A 27,221-nucleotide genomic window follows, 5' to 3' on the forward strand; every position below is an offset into this window, starting at 1 on the left:
GTGCAGACACTGGATAAAGATTAATCTTTAGTGTACGTTCCAAGCTTCTGTGTTTGCACATGCTGTCAAATGCATTATACTTTAATAGGCTTTGCATTCAGCAGTATACATACGTTAAGTGTTTGCTTCAAAACTGAAGTATACTTTGGTGTTCATACCCACAGGAATAGCAGAATGGGACATGACATTAGTATCTGCAATGTACTGTTTACAAACTCCTAGACTAGTCCTACCTAATGATGATCTATCAGGTTTGACACAAACTTGTGGAATTCCTGCAGCTCAACTACAGCTGTCATTAAAGCAAAAGAGAGACAAAACAAAAACTGAAACATTCTGACATTTATGTTGATTTTTTTTTAATTTAATTTTTAAATCAACTGTGTATGCTGATAATATGATTTGTAATTAAATAATGTAATAAATTAGACTGTTGTAAATTAGAGACTTTTCATGGTATCAGACTTTTGTATCAGATGTATGTAAATTATGTAAAATATAACACCGAAACTTAAGAGATTGAGAAGTGAAATAAGATTTAGTTTGATAAAAACAGAAGATGAAAAGAGTGAGACGTGAATTCTATCTGTATTGTCAAGCCAGGGACAGATTCAGGCAAAGATGCTATGTTTTTTCCTAGCAAGAATATTTAACACATATGATTCTACAAGAATAGAGAATGAGGTGGAGGGAGCTAAAGAAAATAACACATCTATCTTTTCATGCCTCCTACTGAGGACAGGAAAAATGGAACTGTCTAACTCGGGTGCTCACATTTCCCATTCTGTGATGATAATGCAGCTGTTTATGAGAGAAACATGTAGTGGCTTTGCACATGTGTGTCCCAGTGTAATCGCCCACTTCTGCCCGCTGTCCTCCGCAAACAGAACAGATGAATGATGTCAGAAAAGTTAATGCAGAAGGAGATGAATATAACTTCCTCTCCTCCTCTTCTTTCAATAATCTGTTCCTCTTCATCATAGATACTCTTCATTTCTGGAGATAGAGGTAAAGTGAAGGAAAGACTGAGCGAGATAAAAGAGGGAGTTGCTTGCTCTAATTTTCATGCTTCAGTTGGAGTAGGAGCAGATATACAGAGGGAGGCCACGCCCCCAAACCGTGACTTGACTAATAACATACTGAATACACTCCTGCTGCAGCTGCTGCCTGACACTGACAGAGAGAGACAGAACAAGTGAATGAGAAGGACATTGAGAGTTGCACTGGAAAAAACTGACAGTTAGCAGGAATGTTGTCTGGCTGCTGATTCACAGCCAGCAGGGTGAGAGAAGAGGACAAACACCTCTGTCCCATTGTCTTTGTCTCGTACGCACCAGCGCTAGTGAAGTGAGTTTGCACTGTCAGGTGTGTCGGAGCTCTGCTCTGATGGATTAGTGTCTTCTGTGGAGCAGCGTGTACCAGCCATGGGGAACCAGGAAACCCGGGTGGAGGAGCCGGACGCAGGTCTGACCAACATATCACTGTTATAAAAGAACTGTGGTATTATCATTCATTCTGGATGGGGTTTGTTAGAGCGTTTAACTCTATTTGTGTTTAGCTCTCTAATTCGCTTACTTTGTCTATTATCATGTCATGTATTGTCTCTTTTTACTCTATATATCTGTTGGTTCTGTCTGTTCTGCATCTTTTCATTCTCAACCTTTTCTTTCTATCATTGGCTCTGTTGTGGCCAGTATCAGCCTGCAGCTGTAGGAGTAAATGTAAGTGGCATGATAAATGGATCTTGATATTCGATACCATTTTTGATACTGCTGGGATTACTCCATATGTACTTCCATATAGATATTTTCTATTATATATTTTATACTTTAGGTAATTTTGTTGCAATAGCTTACACACAGCACAGGGAGGCTTTATTTGAAACTTTGAATTTACAAAAAAAGACAAACAGTAAACAAATACAATATCACAAATAAATAAAACAGAAGCAAAAGTTTTTCAGGTGGGTCTAACAGTAGTATTCGGGTAAGAAATACTACAGAAATTAAATAAAGTAATCAAATGTAAAATAACACTGCATAGTCTTCACTGTAAAAATTAAATGCAGATTAATGCTTACAATTAAAGTTACAAAAGTTATTTAGTCAAGAGCAAAGAGTGACTTTCTCTTTGTCTTTTATTCTCTGAATAACATGTAGCATAATAGGCTGCTTAAGCTTTAAAAGCTCATGCACAGATCCAATATATTGTTGTCTGTTACACTGTTTTTTTTTATTTTATTTTTTTATTTACGTTCCAAACCCGACTGTTTTTACCTGCATACTTGCCAAGATGGGCATTTTGTGTATTTGACTGTTTAAGTGTCAAAATAACTTATATAGATAAGTGGTGCGCACGCTTTTGGTTTGTGCACAAAACCTGTGGGAATGAGTAAAATTATATGCAATATTTGCAACCCTGCACTGAAATTCAGGACCTGTAACATCAACACTATTCAACTGGAGCAAATAAGACGAGTGAGTGAGAGGAGTGTGTCAAACTGTCAAATGGTCATCGAAAAAAAAACTTTTTTTCATGAATATATAAAAATCTAGTTATGTGGTTATTGGTGTGCGTGTTATGCTAAAAAAAAATATATAGTCTCTCTATGTATGTGTGCTTGTTTGTTGGTACATATCCACAATCCACCCTGGGGGATACACTTTCTATTGCATTTCCATTTCAAAGTTTATTTAATTCTAACCATTTTCAACTGCAGATGGAAAGCAACAGTCTGCTTTATCTTACTGTCCTCCTGTACATCCTCATGGACATCTCTTGGGTAGCTATTTCTCCATATCACTTCATATATTCAGCTGTCTCTGTTCTTGATTCATTTACTGTGGCTCATAAAAGTTGACATTCAGTTCAATAGCAATGTTATTGGAATCCTCTCCTGTTCTGGTGATTGAATCCTGGGCTTGATACACGAGCAAAAATAAATGAGAGAGTTTTCTAAAAACTGAGTTCTTTGTGGTTGGTCTTATTTGTAAGGCCACTAGTAGATTTCTTTGTAAGACTTGCTGGAATTTGAAGTCTTGATCTGTGTGGCTGGTAAATGAGGATACGTGTTGTCTGGCAGAGAGATTATGGCTGACTGCCACTTTTACCACTGCAGGAGCCTTATCTAAGATGGAAAATGCTGCCAAACTCTGTGTGTTTTTTTGTGTTTATGTATGTATGTGTGTTTGAGATGAAACAGTAGGTTCTTATCCTTTTTTATTTTTTTTTAATCTTTTTTTTTTATTAAACCCACCTTGCCCTCTTCGGAGGGCAACTTTATTTATTTATTTATATATATATATATATATATATATATATATATATATATATATTTTTTTTATTTTTTTTTTTTATTACAGAAACTGTAATATCTTTTTTAAGTACATACACAATATGTTATATTCGGATTACATTTATAATCAATACCTTTAACTGTTGTCCTACCATAATCTTTCACCATGTTTTAGTTAGATCCTAGATCCATATAAGGGCATGGGGGTTAAAGTACCATATACAAATTGACATAACACTTATTTTTTCCTCCTTTCCCACAATGCTGCTCTGGCTTAAAAATGACCTGGAATCGGAATTGCCTAGACATAGACTGATAACAGGCTTGTGCTACTGGGATGGTGGGATGGACCACTGGGGTAGTCCACAGACTGATAACGGGATTGTGCTGACTGCAGACTGCTGGGCCGGAACACAGACTGGTAACTGGATTATGCTGACTGCAGGCTGCTGGACTGGTCCACAGGCTGGTGACGGGCTTGTGTTAGTTGCAGACTGATAGGCCGGGACACAGACTGGTAACAAGTTTGTGCTGACTGCAGATCCCTGGGCTGGTCCACGGATTGGTAACGGGAATGTGCTGACTGCAAACTGCTGGGCTGGGACACAGACTGAGAACTGGTTTATGCTGACTGCAGGCCACTAGGCTGGTCCACAGACTAGTAACAGGTTTGTGTTAAATGCAGACCACTGAGATTTGGTCCACAAACTGTGAGCTGGCTTAAGCTGGTTGTTGAATGCCAGACTGTTCCACAGTTTGTAGTCTGGCTTGGGCTAGTTGTTAAATGCCAGACTGGACCACAGATTATGAGCTGACTTGCGCTGGTTGTTGAATACTAGACTGGTCTGCCGATTATGAGCTAGCATGAGCTGGTTGTTAAATGCCAGACTGGTCCACAGACCGTGAGCGGACTTGGGCTGGTTGTTGGATGCCAGACTAGTCCACAGATTGTGAGCTGACTTAGGCTGGTTGTTGAATGCTAGACTGGTCCACAGACCGTAAGCTGATTTGGGCTGGTTGTTAGATGCCAGACTGGTCCACAGATTGTGAGTGCTCTTGGGCTGGTTGTTGAATGCCGGATTGGTCCACAGATTGTGTGCTGACTTGGGCTAGTTGTTGGATGCCGAACTAGTCCACATATTGTGAGCTGACTTAGGCTAGTTGTTATATACCAGACTGATCCACATACTGTAAGCTAGCTTGAGCTGGTTGTTGAATGCCAGACTGGTCCACAGGTTGGGAGCTGACTTTAGCTGGCTATTGGATGCCAGGCTGGTCCACAAATTGTGAGCTGATTTGGGCTAGTTGTTAGAAGCCAGACTAGTCCACAGACAGTGAGCTGGCTTGAGATGGTTATTGGATGCCAGACTGGTCCACAGGCTGTGAGCTGACTTAGGCTGGTTCTTAGATGCCAGACTGGTCTACCGATTGTGAACTGTCATGGGCTGGTTGTTGAATGCAAGACTGGTCCACAGACCATGAGCTAACTTAGGTTGGTTGTTGGATGTCAGACTGGTCCACAGATTGTGAGCCGGCTTGGGCTGGTTGTTGGATGTCGGATTGGTCCACAGATTATGAGCTGACTTGGGCTAGTTGTTAGATGCCAGACTGGTCCACAGATTGTAAGCTGGCTTAGCCTGGTTGTTGAATGCCCGACTGGTCCACAGACTGTGAGCTGGTTTGGGCTGGTTGTTGAATACCAGACAGGTCCACAAGTTGTGTACTGACTTGGGCTGGTTGTTAGATGCCAAGCCGGTCCACAGATTGTAAGCTGGTTTGGGCTGATTGTTGGATACCAGACTGGTCCACAGAATGTGAGCTGACTTGAGCTGGTTGTTGGATGCCAGACTGGTATGCAGATTATGAATTGACTTAGGCTGGTTGTTGGATGCCAGACTGGTCCACAGACTGTGATCTGGATTGGGCTGACAGCAGGCTAGGGCTGGGCGATATGGCCAAAAAAATTTATCACGATCATTTTTATTTAAATCAGTCGATATCGATAATTATCACGATAAATGTCAAATCTTTATTTCTTTCAAGTTTAAAGGCAGATTTTTGCTCCTAAGTGAAAGTTTTAGAAACCAGAGCATTAATTGTGGATTTAAACACTTGCCAAACAGGTGAACATTTCACAAATCTAAGGCACAACATTCAAACATTTGTCATTTTTCCTTAACAAAATAAATGACTGAATAGAAAAATATATTTCTTAGTTTCTGCATGTGCTAATGGGGGATATTGTTTCAAGTCTTGAAACAGGTTTGTGTTGCCTGAATTTGATGGCCTGTATCTTCACCACAGTTTGCAATGCAGGCTGCAATATTAATATTACATGTTTTGTCTCGAAACGCATGTTTGACAGTGAGTTGACTGTAAATCTGCATCCTAACTCAAGCTAATACTACTATGTTAAATTTATGTTCATTAACAAAAACATTAACATCTGTTAAAAAAAAAATGTCACAACCACATTTTTATTTGGTAAAATGTAATATTCTGACTGTTTAAGTTTTATTCAAATTAACCATTGGTCATCCAGTATCATGCATTTAGATCATGATAACCACAGATAAAACCAGGCATAGCCTATAGCACCTCACATCATCATGGCGAAATTTAACTTTATTGTTTCTATGGTATATGTATGAAAAACAGTAGCCTAAATACATGATTAAATACTTTAATTATATTCCATTAGTCATTTAATACATTGTCTACATTAATAATATAATACAATTCAATATGTATATCCCACATTTCATGGTGCAGTTAATATGACTAGACTAACGTTACAGTAAATCCATGGTACATGATGGGAATTTGTAGAAGGAAAAGCCTTCTGACTGAATCGTTGCGCACAGTGTTTCTCCTGTTTGTCAGCGCTGTTTCATCTGCCTTTAAACTGGTTTAAAGACATTTGTGTTCTTCGCTGAATTCAATCGCTTCTCACTGGATCTTGTGAGCGAGTCCGATCAGAATAAACCATAGACAGTAAGTGGATGGAGTAAACGCATTTGCTCTAGTGAGCTCGCACTGCGCTGCCATTTGGACTTTGAGCCGAGCGGATTAACGGTCCGTGTGGCGCGCGGTTCAAATGAGTTTCGTTCCGCTTTTTGCGCATAAACATTATCGAACATTTATCGAACTCTTGATATCGTTTTATCGAGAAAAATTATATCGTAATAATTATCGTTATCGTTTTATCGCCCAGCCCTACAGCAGGCTATCTGACAATTCAACAGACTGTGGGCAGACTTGAGCTGTTTTTTGGATGCCATACTGGCCCACAGATTGTGAGCTGGCTTAGGCTGGATGTTGGATGTCGGACTGGTCCACAGACTGTGAGCTAGCTTAGGCTAGTTGTTAAATGCCAGATTGGTCCATAGACTGTGAGCTGGTTTGGGCTGGTTCTTGAATACCAGACTGGTCCACAGATTATGATCTGACTTGAGCTGGTTGTTGAATGCCAGACGGGTCCACAGACTGTAAACCGGCTTGGGTCGGTTGTTGAATGCCAGACTGTGAGCTGGCTTAGGCTAGTTGTTGGATGCCAGACTTTTCCACAAATTATGAGCTGGCAAGAGGATAGTTTTCTTTGCGACAAATAGTGTGGTGATGGCCATGTGTGCTTTGCAGACTGGCAACTAGATTGGGCTAACTGCATGCCGCTAAGCCAGGACACAGACTGGTAACGGGATTATGCTTACTGCAGGCCGCTAAACTGGAACCCAGACTGAGAGCTAGCTTGTCTTGAATGTAGGCCACTGGACTGGTCCATAGCCTGGTAACGGACTTTTGCTAACTGCAGATTGCTGGGCAGGGGCACAGACTGGTCAGGAGCAATGTTGTTTTCGTCAACGATGACGATAACGAAATGATTTCGTTGACGCACTTTTTTTTATGACGATAACGCGACGATGACTAGCTAAAAATGGCTCTAAGGTGACTAAAACATGACGAGACGTTTTCGAGTTTTCGTTGACAAGACAACACGGAACGAAAATGATTATAAGTCTGACGTTCACAGTCACAATGTATGTCATTTCTGCCTATTTTGCGTGAAATCTCTGTTTTGAGCTAAAAAAAAGTATCAGCAATGCTACCGCTTCCTATCCTTGTTTTGGGTACGCCCACCACCCATGCCGCGCGCGCACCAGATTCCACACAACAACAACACACCTGCGGCTGCGGCTAGTCACTCACCACACATCTTCGAAGGACCATGGTGGCGAAGCCAATAAACGGCTTGGTGGTCGGAAACGACGAGATGATTTATGGACATACTTCAGTATAATCCAGCGGTTCTCAAAGTGTGGGGCGCGCCCCACTGGCCAAATTTTCCTTTTTATGCCTTTATATCTTTATTCGTTCCTGGCGAGTCCGCATCGTCAACTTCATCTTTGCTGCGACACCGAAAACACCAGTTTATTAATAAACAATTAAATGTATCCTTGCTATTATTTACACATTCATAAACTTTTGCCGGTTCTTTGTGGCAAGCTTTATGCGTGCGGTCGTGCGCTTAAGTGCGGCTATAACGCTCATTATCCTGTATAGCCTATTTAAGTAATTAAATTAATGTAAAGGGGCGATTTGTCCACTAATTTGTCCAGCACTTATTCCACATATTCTCGAACTTATATCTTATACACTGCCCATACACTACCCATCATTTTAATCCCATATCAAACACAGTATGTTATGTCTATTTTATCTATTTAAATCTATTTACTAAATCTATTTTAGTTTTTAAGTACCGGTAGGCTAAAGGCAGAGAGCTGTGTGCATTATTCTTCCCTTTGCCACATCATATCTCTGTGAGATGGGCTTTTCAGATGTTTCAGCTTCACTGAAAACAAAGTACAGATCTCAGCTGAACATTGAGCATATGACTTTTGATAAATTGTGCAATAAATTGTGATAAAGGCAGGCTCATTGCAGCCACTAATGTAGGGATAAATAGACCTGTCTTGTCAAATGGATTTCTATTCTTTTCTTTTTTTTAACAGATTGCAAAGTGGCATTTTTTTTTCTATTTTTGAACTTGATAAAAAAAATTGACACAGCTGCACTTTTATTTTCTGTATTTTTTAAAGACCACTTTTTTTTTTTTTTTTTACTAAAATTGACTAAAACTTGACTAAAACCTTTTTTTGTTTTCGTCGACTAAAACTTGACTAAAACTATTAAGTTTATAAGTGACTAAAATGTGACTAAAACTAAAAAGCATTTTCGTCCAAAAGACTGAGACTAAGACTAAAACTAAATGGGGCTGCCAAAAACAACACTGGTCAGGGGCTTATGCTAACTGCAGACTGCTGGGCAGGAGCACAGACTGGTTACGGGCTTGCGCTGATCGTACCGCAGATCCCCATATCCCCCAGTAAGGCAGAACACATATCCCTTCCCTTCCACTAAGAGACATAATTAATCAGCGGGGCCCAGAGAGAATCAAAGTCAGCCAATCGAAGTTTGTTAAAAGCAAGCATGGACTCCAGACTGATATGATCCAACAGGAGATTTCTATACTGTTTAATACTAAGATTATTTTTAGTTTTCCAATTCAAAAGGATAGTTTTCTTTGCAACAGAGAGTGTGGTGAGGACCATGTGTGCTTTGTTGATCTCCATATTGATATCATTTAAATCCCCTAATATACATAGTTTTCAGCAAGTAAGTATATTACACTTAAGCCATATTGATAAGTCCTCACAAACCTTAGTCCAGAATCTTTGGACTGGGGTACAAAGCCACAAGGCATGCATGTAATCATCTACTGTATTACTTGTGCACTGCGTGCAAATATTTGATTGATTAAAACCCATCTTCAACATCCTTTGTCCTGTTTAATAAGTTCTATGGAGTATTTATATTGTATGAATTTTAGATTTAAGCTGTCAGTCATATTAAAGTTGTTTAATATTTCTGACCAAAACTGATTGGTGGGATTCAGTGATGGATCCGACTCCCATTTTGCAATTGGTAATGAGATTGTATCATCTATTTTGGAAATGACTCTATATATTTTCGATAGTAGCTTTGGAGTACCAAGGCTCCTGAATTCTGTAACACTTGGTGGGAGTTCCAGGTTTATTTGCTTAAGAGGGAATTTTTTACTTATTACTGATTTGAGTTACTATTGCTATTATAATACTAGTATTACTTATCCCATACTGTGAGGTGATTATTTGAAATGTTAAAAAGTTACAGTTATGGATTAAATGCTCTAAATGTTTAATTCCTTTATTTTTCCATTGGATAAAATTAATCATATTTTTGTTTAGTGTGTTATCAGGATTATTCCATTTAGGGGTGAGCCTACATGGGATCATTGAGGAATCTGTGTAGGTTCTTATCCTGAAAAAACACAAACACTCCTGAGATGAGGTTAGGCTTTATCTACCTCTACATGTTGACACCCTTTGGCAAAAGTAAAGATTGTTTTAAAAAGTTTCAGTTGCAATGCTGTGAATGTTCACATAAAGAGTTTCATTTTGAGGCTGATAAATGATCTTTTCAATGAGGTCCTTTCACTTTCCAGATGCTGATAAGCAGGTGTAGAAGGTTTGGACTGGTAAATGAGTCTGCTAGATTTATCCAATCTTGGCTCTTTCAAAGACCAAGTTTTAATTTGATTTAATTAGGGCTGCAGCTATCGATTCTTTTTGTAATTGGTTAATCTAGCACTTAATCGATCGAGTAATCGGATATTTTTTTGTGTGTTTTATTAACAGAATAGTTATATTAAACTTGTGTCTATTTCAGTTAAAGCTGTTATAAGTTATATACTGTAAGTTATATAGTATTCAAGTTATAAAGCTATCTCATATGTGAATTTTCCTTTAAGATGTTATAATATAACCACTCTAAGCATCTAAGCATATTTGTGTATTCTGGTAGTTTAACGCTGAAGAAGAGCTGTAACGTGACTTGTTGTTGAACACGCAGTAAAAGCTTACGCACTTTTTGTTCCGTGCGTTTTAACTGAAAAATGAGTACTCCAAATCTTTATTAAAAACCAACAGGCTGGGGACTTTAATTTTTTGTTGTTGTCTGTATTTGGCAGACTTGAAATACAAACAAGGTCTCGCAAAGACTGCAATACAATATTTGTTCCTCCATCACGTCCCGGTGTGTACTGAAATTATTGTTGCGTGGCTACATAAAAGTTTAAGCATATGTGATGCATTGATGCAATTGGTCTGACTGGCGTGTGTGTAGGCCTGTCACGATAACAAATTTTGCTGGACGATAAATTGTCCAAGAAATTATCGCAATAAACGATAATATTGCCGATCTGAGACCATTTTCATCTAGAATAATGATAATGGCATAATAATGCACATACACCTTTCAAAATTCAATAAACGTTTATTTCCAAAGACTATTTAACACTGAAAATGGCAGTGCATTAAAAAACATTTTAAATATCAACAATAACAATGAACAAAACAACCAAAAACAATAAAAGCAATGGACTCTCAGTCTCTGTTAACAAAAAATGCACTTGAATAAATACCAAAAACAATAAATAAAATGGATGTAAACAAAATTGCACTTCAAAAAATAATAAACAATAGGCTCAACATGCATTCCATAACAGGCAAAACTGCCTGTTAGGACCTTTGAAAACAAACAAACAAAAAAGCCTCAAGCCATATTCAAAAAACTTTTGCAAAATAATTTCGCCAGCAAAAAAAGTGAATTGCAATACCGGCTCGCTCAGGTTAAGTGGTTCACCACGGTCATTCGGTTTGAATCCGAAGTGCTCCCACACTGCAGCTGTCGCGTTTGGCTTTGAAACCAATTCCATGTCACAACTTGCGTCTCGTCTTTTCGCTCTTCTCGGCAGTCGCCTCAAGCACTCCCGCCTTCCCACACAAAGTCCACGTGACTGACAAGCGCCGCCTCCCCACACAAAAGACAATGCAACTGACAAGAGGGTTCACTTCTCCTACGCTAAGGAAACGAGAGTTGTCATTCAGTCGCGGATAACAAACATGTATGCAAATGAAATTATCGCGGCCGGAAAAATTATCGAGGTCTTTTTTTTTTATCGTGCGATTACTCGATTTATCGACTATCGCGACAGGCCTACGTGTGTGTGTGTGTGTGTGTGAAGGGGTTCTTTTTTTAGGCTATACTCTTGCAATTGAACGTGATAGTTACGTTTACTACTTAAAAATGTCATCAAACAAAGCTAAAAATCATATCTAGTAAAACCGCATCACGACATCGCTACAAATACAGTATGGGATTAAAATCAGCGAACATCAATAGGCTTAGACTACGTTACATTGTTTCAGCGAGTTAAGTGTATTAAGTGAATTAAGTGTGTAATGATCCCACACTTTAGACAATTTCTGCCGTTTATTTACATATTTATTCTCCGCCATCGCGCCAACTAAATTCAAAATATATGCTTCCTGAACAGGTCCGTGTGAATAAACGGTCCGTGTGAAACAATCAAATCCCTGCGCCGCGCGTATAGTGCGCGTCTTAGGAATTTAAGAGTTTTTGCCTCGAGGAATTTTTGTAATCGAGTAACTCGAGTAACTCGAGGAATCGTTTCAGCCCTAGATTTAATATTCAACAATATTATTGATCTGGCTGCATTGACACCATTATATGAGAACTGAACTGAGCTAGACGATGGCTGAGCGGTGACAGAGTGGTTGTATATGTAAATGAAATAAAGTAATAACTTTTTTACAACAAGAATGAAACATCACTGAACTTACTTAAGCTGGACTGTGACGCTATTTTCTGGGAACAAACTTTGTTGCATTATTTTCCTGTTATCTCTGTAAAGCTCTCTGTAAAGCTAGTTTAAAACGATTTGTATTGTAAAAAGCTCTATATAAATAAATATGACTTGACTTGACAAAGTAGAAAAATAAAAATAAATTTCCATGAGTCTGCTCTACAGATCTGTTGTCACTGGCTTCATGTCAGGCAGCTCAGTCAGTCACAAGTGCAAACCCTCCCCTTCATCATTTCTACATTTCCATAACTGTGCTTCTCCCTCTCATAAAGATCACCCTATTAGAGATTTTGCTATGAAGATAACGTTTGGATGTCTCACATATGGAATTGAATATTGGGGCATACTGTTTGAATTCATACACGGTTGCCAATACTATATGTGCCAATATTTTTTTCTTTGACTTTTCAGAGACATCAGATTTTCTATTTTAAACCCCCAACCCCTGGATCTAGTGAGAGAGAAGACACTCCAAACCAGTAATCTTCACAGCAGAAATACTCTTTTTAAGGTTAGCTTAGGTTACAGTCTCTGAGTCAGAGCTAGTGTTTGTCTTCATGTTGTGAGAATGAGGTGGTTCATTGGAAGGGGACTCTCAATTTATCTTTCCACACAATCCCTTGTGTTACAGCTGAGATATACCAAGGAAGGAAGTCAAAAGAGCCCATCCGAAAAATCCATGAAATTATTATTTTTTTAAACCGAAATCAGATGTGTCTTTTAAACTTCTTTCCATTCATGTTTATCTTTAATTAGATGGAGTGGATGTTTAATGGTAGCAATCTTAGACGTTACAGCAAAGCAATGGGTGTTATTTTGCAGTGAGAACTGGTGCCTGTGCTCAGCAACTATTCAGAAGACCTTCTCATTCAAATATGGCTCAACAGTGAGGCTATTTTCAGATCAGTTCTGAAATTAAAAGATCCAGCCTGTACCCCGCGTGCTGTTTGTCCATCAGGGTGGGTTAAAAAAATAGTGAATAACTGGAAGAAAATACAGCAAATGCATGCACAAAAAAGGACTGAAGAGCGCTCCAACTAGGTTCACATTGTCCACATGTTTTAGGGTCTGTGTAATACTGAACTGTGATGCCAAGTGTTTTGTTGAGGGGAAATGATAGAGAGAGCATTTAGATTGTAACACAGCAATAACAGTGCTGGTCTTTAGAACAACATCTCTCTTTGTTTTCTTTTTCCTGCTCATCAGTCATTAAGTGTGCCGTATCTACTTGTCAGCAGTGAAAGTTATTTTGGAGAACAACAGAAGGAAAAAAAATTCTGGACTTTAGAAATGTCTCTATTATGCTCCAAAGAGAACTGCTACAGTATTGATGGTTCATCTGTGTGTGGGAGTAAACATGATACATGTTTCAAACACATCTAGTTTTTTTAACACTTTTATAATGTTGAAGATATAAAGATAGTTTAAAACTTTCTTATCATTCAGAAATAAAAATTCAGTCCTTATTTACTCACCCTCAAATTGTTACAAACTTGTATACATTGCTTTGTTCAGCTGAACACAAAGATGTTTTGAAGAATGTCTGAAATCAAACAGTTGTGGGGCACCATTGATTTCCATTGAAGAAAATACTATGGAAGTCAATAGTTCAGTCACGGGGGGTTGGGGGGTGTATGGGGGTCGTCGGGGGTCCAGGAGGAAATTGCATAACTCCTGACACAAATTAAGACAAATACTGAAACTTGAGTCTTATATCTTTTTAGTTTGTCAAGGTAATAACATTACATCTGATAGTAATGTTATCCGTGGTTCTCCAATTTTTTAGAGTGCCGTACTTAGACCGTCTTCCACTTAGACTGCAGTCACACCTTTTGCATTAAGGGACAATATTTGCCCCCTTTAATCAATTTTTCCATTTCATTTTTTTACCTTTGTAATACCTTTAAAAAAATAATAATTCATTAAATAAAACAATGTTCAATAAATAGGCAATATTAAAAATCGTTTAATATTAATAAAAATATTGTATTAAAATCGCCAGTAGGTGGCGGTAATTCATTGTCTTTATGTGTGTCATCGAAACATTGCATCAACATTAAAAACACTGATGGATATCAGCCTGTATTTTGTTCGCACAAACAGCGCAAGCAGCTCGTGACAGAACATAGACCGACTAAATGACACTTCAATTTAAGTTGAAAATCTCAAATGAAGATTGCTGTTTTCAGATCATCCGCGTTTCTTGAGCAGTGTAGAGAGCGCACGTGCATGGTTGCCAGCTACTATTGAAAAGACCGGGTAGAAAACAAGTTCTTTTAACAGAAAAGCTCTGATTTGGGGGTTAAATTATTGAATTCTGGCATTTGTAGCCACAGCGGATTAAACTGAAACTTTCCTATTTCAGACGACAAACTACGCTTGGCTAACGTTACTATCTTGTTCTGTAACTCACTTGCCTAGTAACCATAGTAACAGTGCGCACGCTTTCGCGCTTTCTGCTATGACGTTGAGTGCGAGCTGCACTCAACGTTGCATGAATCTTTAATAACAGTTAATTTTGTTATGGTGAACTTAATCCTAGTAAATCCTAGTAATAAAAAAAAAAATACTTTTGTAACGAAATCCAAGACTTTGTATACCAAATTCAAGGCTTGTAATACCTTAATTTGAGATTAATTTTCAATGCTTTTAAGATCAGATCCCGCAGGTACCCTGGTTAATGTGTCTTGTCCCCTCACAATGACAGTAAACTAATTATTAGGCTAAGGTTACATTACATGATGAGTCACGTCACATAGTGGTCTATATTCAGTTCAAAATGGCGAAAATAGAAAAAAGTTTATTAGTTTGCCTGATTATTTTTGTGATTCGTTTAACATTTATGACCTAAAAAAACTGTCAAATAGGAAATGTTTAGTTTAGCAACTTACATCTTCTCGCACTTGACCGACCGTAAACTGAAGCGCGTCGAGTCGCTCATGTCTATGAGTCGCTCTCTGCTAAAATTCGCGCTGCGAACAAAAAGCCCTCCTACTTTGATTTGATTGGTCATCTCAAAAATTCTGACATTGACGAGCAGTGACAGACCACTGAGGCTCAGATGAACACACACACACACCCTGTCTTCTGTTTGTTCTGACGTGCTTGGCGCCGCTGCGGAAGAACGCGCTGATTACAAGACTGAAGCGAACACGAAGGCTATCACATATTTAAAGATTGAAAAGGAGAAAACAGGACAGAGTAACTCGGCGGATATCGCTCATATAATTTTTTTTGACGACGTAGTTAAGGCGGCAGGCATGTGTTGCTTAGGCGGCCGCCTTAGTAACAAAGTGCTGCGGGAAACCCTGATAACTTATAGTGGTGGATTGGAGTTTTCCTTTGCAAACTGTACACCAGTCAATTCAAACTGAACTGTGTAACCTTTTGTTTTTTCTTCGACTGTAATGATAGAACTGATTTGTTTATCACGCATATTTGTGTGCTTGTATGCGCACTCTTTATTTGTGTGCTTGACGTTAATAGCATTATATATAAATCGCTTGGGAATATAAGTTGCAGCACAATTAAAATGATAAAAAAGCGCAACTTAGCCCAGAAAAATGTGGTAACACAATATGGTTGCACAAGCAAGTTTTAAACAGTTATTTCAAGATCATACAAAATCCTCTCTCTTTGGACAGGTTCATTTAACAGATGATATTTATATTCAGAACTCATTATATGCAGTGCATACAATATGTGAGGTAAATTAGTTCCAGTCTTATAAAGTATTTACTGAATGAGCCTCTGTCCTGTGTGCAGAGAGGTGTGATTAATAGAGAGATTATGCAAAGTGCTTCACCTGTGAAAGGGTGGTGACCTGCTGTTGTGCTCAAGGGCACAGCTCTCTGCCCTCACTCCCATCAGCAAGTTTTCTTTCTCACGGTTAAAAGTGACACTTCCCTGCTGCAGCCAAATGGATGCAAACAGGACTGTCAGTCAACTGCAAATTGTAATCAAATGAATTATGTGCTGATGTAATGAACTTAATCTCATATGTCAATATATTGCTCATTTATAAATTTGATGAAAAGTTATTAAAAAGACTAAACAAAAAATGTCATGATCCTGGTATCCTTCTCTTTTACTCTGCCTCCCTCTTCTGGTCATACTCGTTATTACATCTTCTTACACACTCTCATTCACTCTCATTATAGTATTCACCTCCAGCCGTTTCTCATTATCCCATCTCTCCTCCCTCTTCTCCGCACCTGTTTCCCACTTTCTCTGATTCTTCTACCTATTTCTAGGCTTACCTTTTCCTTTGTTGGATTATTGCCTAATGCTGTGTATCTACCTGTTCGTTGATCCAGTTGTGTTGCGTCCTGTCCTGCCCTATCTTATCTCGTCTCCTGCCAGAATTATTCTGATGACATTGTTTCCTCGCCTCTGCTTTATCCAATCCCAGCAAACGTGAGTGGTCTTCGGTTTGGCGTTTTCTTACACATCTCTCTACGGACCCAGCCAGTCTCTGCCATCTGGGATTCCTGTTTTGCCACATATTTCTGTTTCAATAACTGAGAGACTTTCTGTTACATTTTGCCAAAGACTGTCCTCTGTTGAAGTTTTGCCAAGCGGCCACCTGAGTTGTCTCAACTGAACTGTTATTAAAGATCATCAGTGTACCTTTGCGTTTGGGTCCTCTCTTCATCCCACCTGACAGAATAATCCGACTAAACATGGACCCAGCGAAGGATGGTTCTCTTCAGTCGGCACTCGAGATCCAGGTGGCCATGCTGGGACAACATGAGGATGAATTGGCCGTCACTCGTCATGCCATGGATTCTCTCTGTCAGAGATTTCCCAGCAGCTTCATCTCCTCCGGGTAGATTCATCTCCGGCAAAGAGTCAAGACGTTCCTGAACCTAGAGTGAACAACCCGCCGTGTTATTCCGGTGAGCCTAAGGAGTGTCAATCTTTCATAGCCCAGTGTGAAGTTGTCTTTTCACTACAGACTACCACGTACGCTAATTATCGCTCTCGCATCGCCTTCGTCATCTCCTTGCTGGCTAGCCGTGCGTGAGAGTGGGGTACAGCTGTCTGGAACTCCGAAGGCGAATGTCTCTGCTGTTATTCCTTCTTCAAAGAGGAGATGTTGCGGGTCTTTGACCGCTCTGCTTGTGGTGCGGAGGCTTCCCGGCTTTTGTCTTCTCTCCGTCAAGGAAGGAGGACAGCGGCAGATTTTTCAATTGAATTCCGTACCCTGTCTGCTTCCTGTGATTGTAACGAGTCTGCTCTGGTAGCCCGTTTTATCGAAGGGCTCAACGCCGACATTAAGGACGAGATCCTAGCCCGCGAGAGCCCCACTCGACTGGATACCCTGATCGACATGGCCATTCGCGTGGAGAAGCGTTTTGAGGTTCGCCGCCACAGCTGCGGTTTTGACAGGTCTTTTCTCTCTTTTCCTCCGCCCTCCTCAGCTTCCTCCGCCATCGCCAGGACCGAGACCATGCAACTGGGAGGGCTGCGTATCTCCGCTGCTGAGCGCCACCGCCGCATCATGGTCCGTTTGTGTATGTACTGTGGATCTGCCTCTCATCTTGTCGTCACCTGCCCGGTAAAAGCCAGGGCTCACCAGTAGAGAGAGGGTTACTGGTGAGCGCTTCAACCCTAGACCCTCCGCCACGCGCTCGCACTACTTTCCCGGCCCGTCTCCGTTGTCCAGGAGTTTCCGTTTCATGTTTGGTCCTTATCGATTCGGGGGCCGAGGGCAATTTTGTTGACGAGACCTGGGCTCGAGAACAGGGGATTCCCCTCATTCATCAGAAAGACTCCACCCCTGCCCACGCCCTCGACGGTAGTATCCTCTCTAGAGTGCAATGTTCTACTGCCCCGGTGAATCTCACCGTCTCAGGCAATCATCAAGAGACAATTTCTTTTCTAGTTTTGCATGCCCCTTTTAATCAAATTGTTTTAGGCCATCCCTGATAAGTAGAACATAATCCCCAGATTAATTTGTCTAATGGTTCCATTCTTTCTTGGAGTTTGTCGTGTCATGTTAATTGTTTGGTTTCTGCTGTTCCTCCAGTCTCTTCTGTTTCTGTTTTTCAGGAGGAGCCAGGTGATTTGTCTGGGGTTCCGGAGGAGTACCATGATCTTAGCGCGGTCCTTAGTCGTTCCAGGGCCACTTCTCTCCCTCCCCATCGACCGTATGACTGTAGCATTGACCTCCTTCCTGGCACCACTCCCCCTCGCGGGAGACTTTATTCTCTCTCTGTCCCTGAACTCAAGGCTCTTGAGACGTATCTATCCGACTCGCTCGACGCAGGTACTATTGTCCCCTCCTCTTCCCCTGCCGGTGCGGGTTTTTTCTTCGTTAAGAAGAAAGATGGTTCATTACGTCCCTGGATAGATTATCGAGGTTTAAAAGACATCACGGTCAAGAATCGGTATCCCTTGCCGCTCATGTCATCTGCCTTCGAGGTCTTGCAGGGGGCCAAGGTCTTTTCTAAACTGGATCGTCGTAATGCTTACCATCTAATCCGCATCAAGGAGAGGGACGAGTGGAAGACAGCGTTTAATACCCTCTTAGGGCACTTCGAATACCGGGTCTTTCCTTTCGGTTTGGTCAACGCCGTGTTCCAGGCGTTGATTAATGACGTTCTCAGAGACATGTAAAATATTTTCGTTTTTGTCTATCTTGACGATATTTTGATTTTCTCTGCTCCTCACCAATTGCATACTAAACACGTTCGTCAGGTACTCCAACGTCTCCTCGAGAATCGACTGTTCGTTAAGGCCGAGAAATGTGTGTTTCACGCGCAGTCTATTCCTTTTCTTGGTTCCGTGGTTTCTGCTGAAGGCATTAATATGGACCTTTCCAAGGTTCGTGCCGTCACAGAATGGCCAGTTCCCGAGTCGCGCGTCGCCCTACAGCGAATTGTAGGTCTTGCGAATTTTTATCGACGGTTTATCCGCAACTTCAGCCAGATTGCCGCGCCACTCTCAGCTCTTACGTCATCCAAGGCCCGATTTACCTGGACGGAGGATGCGCAAGCAGCTTTTGATCGTCTCAAGTCCCTTTTTTCGTCCGCTCCGATCCTGCGAACACCTGACGTCTCCAGACAGTTCATAGTTGAAGTTGACGCATCTGAGGTGGGCGTGGGAGCTGTCCTCTCCCAACGCTCGCTCTCTGATGGTAAGATTCGACCCCTGCGCTTACTTCTCGCACCGTCTTTCATCCACAGAACGTAATTATGACGTAGGCAACCGTGAATTATTGGCCATTCGTTTGGCTCTCGGTGAGTGGCGTCACTGGCTTGAGGGTACCGCTGTTCCATTCATTGTATGGACAGACCATAGAAATTTAGAGTACATTCGTTCCGCTAAAAGACTGTGCGCTCGTCAGGCCCTTTGGGCACTTTTCTTTACGCGCTTCAATTTTTCTATCTCGTACCGCCCCGGCTCTAAGAACCTCAAGCCGGATGCCCTCTCACGACAGTTTTCTTCCTCTGAGGCTGTTCCCAGTAAGGAGGAGATCCTTCCTCGGGGCATGGTGGTGGGTGCAGCTGTCTGGGGAATTGAATGTTTGGTTAAGCGCGCTCTTGCACACGCAGTTACTCCTCGTCTTTGTCCCAAGGGTCTTTTATTCGTTCCGCCGTCTACTCGTCTAGCTGTCCTCCAGTCGGGGCACTCGTCCAAACTTTTTGCCCATCCCGGCGTCCGGGGCACCATCGCCGCCATTCGTCAGAGGTTTTGGTGGCCGTCTTATGAGCGCGACATTCGCCGTTTCATTGCTTCATATACTGTCTGTGCTCAGACCAAAACTAGTAATTCTCCTCCGGCCGGTCTGTTGCGTCCTCTCCCGTTACCTTCTCGCCCGTGGTCACTCATCGCTTTGGATTTTATCACGGGTCTTCCCCCTTCTGAGGGGAACACAGTGATACTTACTGTCGTAGACCGTTTTTCTAAGACCGCTCATTCATCCCATTACCCAAACTCCCTTCTGCTAAGGAGATGGCCCAAATTGTCGTCGACAAGATTTTTAAGATCCATGGTCTCCCCACGGATGTTGTTTTCGATAGAGGTCCCCAATTCTCTTCCTTATTTTGGAAAGAGCTTTGTCGTCTGATTGGTGCTTCGGCGAGTCTCTCCTCCGGTTTTCCCCAAAAGACCTATGGCCAGGCCGAGCGAGCTAACCAGACAATCGGTCGTATTCTCCGCAGCCTCTCGTTTCGCAATCCTGCTTCCTGGTCAGAGTAGCTTCCCTGGGCTGAGTATGCCTTTAATTCCGCGCCTTCCTCCGCTACTGGATTATCCCCATTTCAGTGTTGTCTTGGTTACCAGCCCCAGCTCTTCACCTCGCAAGACTTTGACTCTAAGTTACCGTCCGTCCAAACCTTTATACAGCGTGCTAAACGCACTTGGAAAGGAGTGAGATCTGCTCTTTGCAAGTCCCGTTCTCGTACCCGACGATTCGCTAATAAGCGTCGTGCCAAGAGCCCTCGTTACTCTGTGGGTCAGAGGGTTTGGCTGTCCACAGATATTCTTCCTCTCCAATCCTCTTCGCGTAAGCTGGCACCTAAGTTTATCGGTCCATTCCGTGTCCTTGAAATACTTAGTCCTGTCTCAGTCAAGCTAAAATTCATCCTGTCTTCCATTTGTCCTGTATTAAGCCCGTTATTCTCGCCCCTCCTCGTCCTGTCACTTCTCCTATCCGAGTTGAGGGCGCGCCTGTCTATAGGGTTCGCAACATTCTTGACGTCTGCCCTCGAGGTCGTGGTCATCAGTTACTGGTGGATTGGGAGGGTTACGGTCCTGAGGAGAGAAGTTGGATTCCTTCCCGGGACGTCCTGGACCGCTTGCTGATCGATGACTTCTACCGCTCCCGCCAGTCTTCCTCCTCAGTTGCGCCTGGGGGCGCTCCTTGAGGGGGGGTACTGTCATGATCCTGGTATCCTTCTCTTTTACTCTGCCTCCCTCTTCTGGTCATACTCGTTTTTACATCATCTTACACACTCTCATTCACTCTCATTATAACATTCACCTCCAGCCGTTTTCTCATTATCCCATCTCTCCTCCCTCTTCTCCGCACCTGTTTCCCACTTTCTCTGATTCTACTCCCTATTTCTAGGCTTAGATTTTCCTTTGTCGGATTATTGCCTAATGCTGCCTAATGCTGTGAATCTACCTGTTCGTTGATCCAGTTGTGTTGCGTCCTGTCCTGTTCTATCTAGTCTCGTCTCCTGCCAGAATTATTCTTCTGACATTGTTTCCTTGCCTCTGCTTTATCCAATCCCAGCAAACGTGAGTGGTCTTTGGTTTGGCGTTTTCCTACACATCTCTCTACGGACCCAGCCAGTCTCTGCCATCTGGGATTCCTGTTTTGCCACATATTTCTGTTTCATTAACTGAGAGACTTTCTGTTACATTTTGCCAAAGACTGTCTTCTGTTGAAGTTTTGCCAAGCGGCCACCGGAGTTGTCTCAACTGAACTGTTATTAAAGATCATCAGTGTACCTTTGCGTTTAGGTCCTCTCTTCATCCCACCTGACAAAAAATGCAACATCATTGAATAGACGTTGCACAATGATGTTGGTAGTGCAATCTTGAATTTCTCCCATGGTAGAAAAATATTTATTTATTTAAAGAAAAAAGCATGCATACTTTAATTCAGCAAGGATGCATCAAAAATCACAGTAAAGATCTTTACATTGTTACAAAAATATAACTTACTTTTAAACTTTCTTTTCATTAAAGAAGCCAAAAAAATCACTGTTTTCAAGATTGATAATAATGAAAAATGGGTAACACTTTACAATAAGGTTCATTAGTTAACATTAGTTAATGCAGGGCTATTCAATTAGCTTCATTCGAGGGCCGGATTATTAAATCGAAAAGTTGAGGTGGGCCGATGGGTTTATCTTATTTATTGAAACATAACAGTATCAATAAGTAAGCTAAAGTAAACAAAAGTATTGTATTTACTTGGAAATGTTGTACCCAACAGTATGCAGATTTATCAGACCATAATAGGTCTCACTTGTAAAAGAGGTTTTAACCTCAATGTGACTTTCCTTGTTAAATAAAGGTTTAAAAAAAAGTATAATAATAATAATAAATAACTTATACAGCAATGAATAAAATATATGAATTAGACAAGATCATATCTATTGGTCAGAATTATTTTATTAATAATTATTATAGGCTTAAATTAAAATATTCTGACAGTGAGACTTCGTAACCATAGGTAAAACCATGCATGGCTACTCACTCACTATCACTGTATAAAAAACGCCTAAACAGGTAAAAACTATACACACAATTAATTATATATTTCTCTAGCCCCCTAATAAATCTAATGCAATATAAATGACTATAACATAGTATTCAATATAAATATTCCACATTTCTGCCCAAACCATGGTAAATTACTACAGCACATTCATGGTAAATGTTTGTAAGGCTGGTGATTAGGGATTTAGTCTTCTAACTTCGTTCATGGCACAATGTTTCTGCTATTTACCTCATCAGTCGTGTTGGGAATGTTGAGGCCGTTTCATCCGATTTAAAACTATTTAAAATCATTGAGTGATTTGTGGTTTGTAACAGAGAGATGTGTCAGTTTGAAACGCTTCTCACTGGATGTCGCAACACTGTTTAACAATAGTGTCCGGAACCGGGAGTAAACGCAACTCCTTTAAGCTTGCGTTCCGTTATATAAATAAACTAGTGAAACAACTGAAAACAGCGCTATTTGTTCTCTATTTGTTGTTACTGACGGAGAAACCGCTTCAGATGATTCAGTGACAGAACGGTCCGAACAAATCCGAATCGTTTCAGTCCGTTATGCAAGCGCGTTTGGCCAATTCATGGAAAGGAAATAATGGAACCAAAGAATGATTAATTCACGAATGATTGATATCGCTGGTTCAGTCGACAGAAATACTGGACACAAACATAATAACTGCTGAAATATTCGGACTGAAAACGTTTCTCAGGTCAGTCGGAGCGCTCATGGTACACACACAGTGCGTATAGCTACAGCTGCAGGCGCCACTGTGGCCACGCGAATATCTAACCAAATTTAGCCGCACCGCCAGGAACAGAAGAGGAGGGAGGTTGGGGTGCCCTCGGGCCATATGGAGATGATTGGTGGGTCGGACCTGGCCCGCGGGCCGCCAATTGAATAGCCCGGAGTTAATGTATTAACTAACATGAACTATCAATGAGCAATACATTTGTTACAGTATTTATTCATCGTTGTTAATGTTAGTTCATTCCAATCCAGCTGTACATTGTTTGTTCATTATAGTTCACAGTGCATTAAATAATGTTAACAAATAAAACCTTTGATTTTAATAATGTATTAGTAAATGTTGAAATTAATATTAACTTAGATTAATAAATGCTGTAGAAGTATTGTTCATTCTTAGCTCATGTTAAATAAGGTAGTTAACTAATGTTAACTAATGAACCTTATTGTAAAGTGTTACCGAGAAATGTTTCTTGACCATCAAATCAGCATATTAGAATGATTTCTAAATGATCATGTGACACCGAAGACTTGAGTAATGGTTGCTTAAAATTCAACTTTGCCATCAAAAAAAAAAAAAATTTAAAATAGAGAACATTTTTAATTTGAAATAATATATCACAATATTACTGTTTTTTTTAAAGGGGTGGTAAAACACCTTTTTTCAAAGGCTTGACATGTGTTCATGCTTCGTTTTTAAAAAATTGCATTATTTTTCATATATTTTACCTTTATTCTACACTGCTCTGTCCCTCCTTGTAAAAACGGTCTGATGGTTTCCGGGTTCTATGAAGCCAGTCCCTCAAAAGTACGCAATGGGCTCAGATTAGTTAGCTGGCCCAGTGTGTTGTGATTCGCTAACCACCGAGTGCACGTTTTCTGGAAACGTCACGCCGCTTACCTTTAGCGGTAGTTTGTGCTTTTTGTATTATTAACGATGGCTTCAATAAAACCATACCAATTTGAGCCCGAATCGGACCCAGAGAATGTTAGTGAAGATGATCGAGCAGAACCTGTTCAAGAACGGCTGTTAAAGTCCCTGTAAAGGCAATTAAAAAAAAAAAATTCTAAACACATTATAAATGTTAGAAATGTATTGCTAAAACATATTACAAAGACTGTGAACTGTGAAGTACTGAATAGTGGAGTTAGACCGTTAAACAGTTTTTCACCATTGCTATTTCCGGATTTTTTGGCCGGGTCTAAAACAGGGCTCGATGACGCACTAGAGCCCCTGAGCTCCTGGACACGCCCCTATTTGATGACGCACTAGAGCCACTGAGGCTGGCCGCTCCACGATATAAATAGAGCACATTCGCATCAGTGTGCCGCTCAATCGCGAGTTACTGTCAGAACTAGCAAACTGTACGCTGTAGTAACTATAATAGTAATGTCTTCGTCACGGAAATGCGTACTACCTGGATGGGATCATGTACAAAACAGATCGGTGTCCTTATTTAAATTTCCTAAAAACGATCACATCAAGAAGTGGTGGATTAATTTTGTGAAGAGCCATCTTGATGGAGAGCTGAGGATCACCGCCAAAACCTGCCTCTATAGTGATTATTTTAAACGGGATAGTTTTATAAACTTTCGTCGGAGACAACTGGGATTCACTGATAATCCGCTGTTACTGGTGCATAGGGCCGAACCGACTATCTCCCGCCTCGGCCTTCATCCTCCCGTCGCGCCGACAGCTGGTGCCATCATTGGCAGTGCATGCCCACCAATGAGTGTAAGTTTGTGTGCTTATTTTATAACGTTAATTAACCTAATAAGCTGCTAGGAGCATCCATTCCGGTTGTAGCGGGTGACAGTTGAGTGTGGCAACGGCAGCTTTACCACGACTGGGTGTGGTTTCAGCGCTGCCAGTGGACACGCCCCCAGCGTTTGAGAGCAGAGAATACTGCTAATTTTTTCAAGATTTTGATAGCTTATTTTATGTACTTGCCGGCTTTCTTTGTCATTCAAATTTGGCTGGGTGGCTAATAACACATTTTTCTGTGATATGACAAACTCAGAACACATACTTAATTTTGACTTTACAGGGACTTTAAACGACGTTTCAGAAAGGTTTGTTTTTTGTTGTCTCATTACTTTTTAGATACGCTGTTTAATTTAATTGTACTAATTATTATAGTATTACAAAAAATAAGCTTCATAAACAAGAATTTCATATAATCTAACAAATTATACTTCAGTCCTCAAAGGGATTTTTTTTTAGTAAAGACTGCGGATCTAGTCACGGATTTACTGACTGTATGGCACTGTTACTTTTGTATTTTTAGAGCCAAATATCTGTCGCCAGAACTATTAACGTTAACCCAAAACTAACACTAAACATTGGCTTTACTACAGTAGCCAAATCAAACACAGAACCATGTTTTAGCATGCCTGTAGATAAACAAGCATATCGATAAACAATACATAAAAGCTCTAATCTTTCAGTTGCCGTTGTGCGAATCCTGCATTGAACTCGCGAAGATTGTGGAAGCTTTCCTTCGTAAAATGTGCAGCACAGAGAGTGAGACTTGGGTAATAATTAACCATTGATCCCTAAGTCCCGCGACTCTAGGAAGGCTGAACAAAGTGGACCCGCAATCCGGATGAAAATAACAGCGTTTCAACGGCATTGCGGCAACAACAGCCTACTATACCACAATAACTCTTCTCCCATGCAATATAAAATGGCCTCGCCCCCCTTATTTAGTATTCTCGGAGGAGGGGTTTAGTGGGGTTACTGATGTCATCAACCCAGGAGGAATGTTGTGTAGTCCAAAACCAGCTGTTTGCTGTAGTCCTTAGAAATTGATTTCTTTAAAAGCAATATCTTCCTTTGCTTTGAACTTTGAGCGCTGTAACTTTGCAGATGTTGTTTATGCTCAAACAGCAACATTACACACTAGCTAAAGTTAGAAAACTTAGCCCTGCTGAGAATAAGATACTTCTTTTTAAAACATTTAAAAAATATTACCAACCCCAAACTTTTGAAAAGTCGAGGTATGGGGTCAGGATTAATGACCTTTTTTGTAACACTTTATAATAATTATACAGTAATAAAGTACTTACACATCATTTGCAGACTACTAGTTTATAAATAATAGTTAATATATTGTAGTCTCTACATTGTTAATATAATAATAGGCTAATACAAATAGTGAGTTCTTATAGTTAATTCAGTGAATAAACTATAAACGAATAGTTTAATAATTTGTAAGTACTTTATTACGGTATACTTATAAAGTGTTACCAATTTTTTTTCTCAGTAATTATTCGCACAAAATTAACATGTTAAATTTACAGTCCTAATGTAATCATTACAAATGTAATAACCGAGCAGATCCCAGATCTGGAAAACGTACTCGGTTACTAACATAACCTCGGTTCTCTCTAGAGAGGGAACGAGTACTGCGTAATATCTTACGCTGTGGGGAAAACCTCTTTTCCACGAGATATTGAAGGCAAAAATTATCCTTAATTTTGAATTAATGTAAAACGCTGTGCGGCAGCATGCAGACATAGGCAAGACGGCTTGCGCGCCTATTGGCTGTCCTGCGGCAACAGCAGCAGCCTATCGAGAGAGGCCCTGCTCTTCGCGCCCATTTCGTCAAGTCGTGCCAGAATAGGCGTGGCCTTGCTGATAGGCCTGATACAAACTGATTTTCATCACTGAAGCGAACCAGCGCTGTTGTATGCACGGCAATATACGCAGTACTCGTTCCCTCTCTAGAGATAACCGAGGTTACGTTAGTAACCGAGTACGTTCTCTTACGAGAGTATCTCTCGTATTGCGTAATAGCTTACGCTATGGGGAACACAATGCAACACGCCGTGCGTACTGGGATCAGACACCAAAGTCCCAAGGGCAGTTGCCCGGGGCTCATATAGTGCATAATCACCGTAGACTCACAGAGAGTCGGAGAAGAAAGGCTACAAGCATCATTCCCCATGAAATAGCATCCCACAGGAGCTAGTTATGTTAACAGTGTTTCACACAGACAGGGTGAACGTGTTCAGCCTGAACTGGGTATAAGTACGGGTTATTCAACACCCATGGAGCTGTTCTATCGTTCAGTGAGCGATGCACAAGCAAAACTCAGCATTCTGCGCCGGCGCAGCGGGGCAGATAGTACTGAATTCTAGACCGACAGCAGCTTGGCCTGTAAGGCGGGAACCTCTAG

General features: G+C 40.8%; 1 protein-coding gene across 9 annotated transcripts in view; it reads left to right on the top strand.

Moving 5' to 3' along the window:
* Positions 1-27,221, top strand: part of specc1 (sperm antigen with calponin homology and coiled-coil domains 1) — a 369,724-nt gene that overhangs the window by 165,733 nt on the left and 176,770 nt on the right. For 2 of the 9 annotated variants that reach the window (XM_077231915.1, XM_077231916.1), the window contains exon 1: positions 1,107-1,464. The exons of 6 other annotated variants lie outside the window; for them this stretch is intronic. In XM_077231915.1, coding sequence (XP_077088030.1) covers positions 1,425-1,464 — 40 coding nt within the window. In that variant the 5' untranslated portion in view covers positions 1,107-1,424. Of the gene's footprint in view, positions 1-1,106; positions 1,465-27,221 lie in introns of those variants that run through there. One more of the 9 variants, XR_013204184.1, reaches the window with a different exon arrangement.

This window comes from Siphateles boraxobius, unplaced genomic scaffold (assembly GCF_051911475.1).
Source record: "Siphateles boraxobius isolate OS27281-9 unplaced genomic scaffold, OSU_SipBor_1 16, whole genome shotgun sequence".
NCBI lineage: Eukaryota > Metazoa > Chordata > Actinopteri > Cypriniformes > Leuciscidae > Siphateles > Siphateles boraxobius.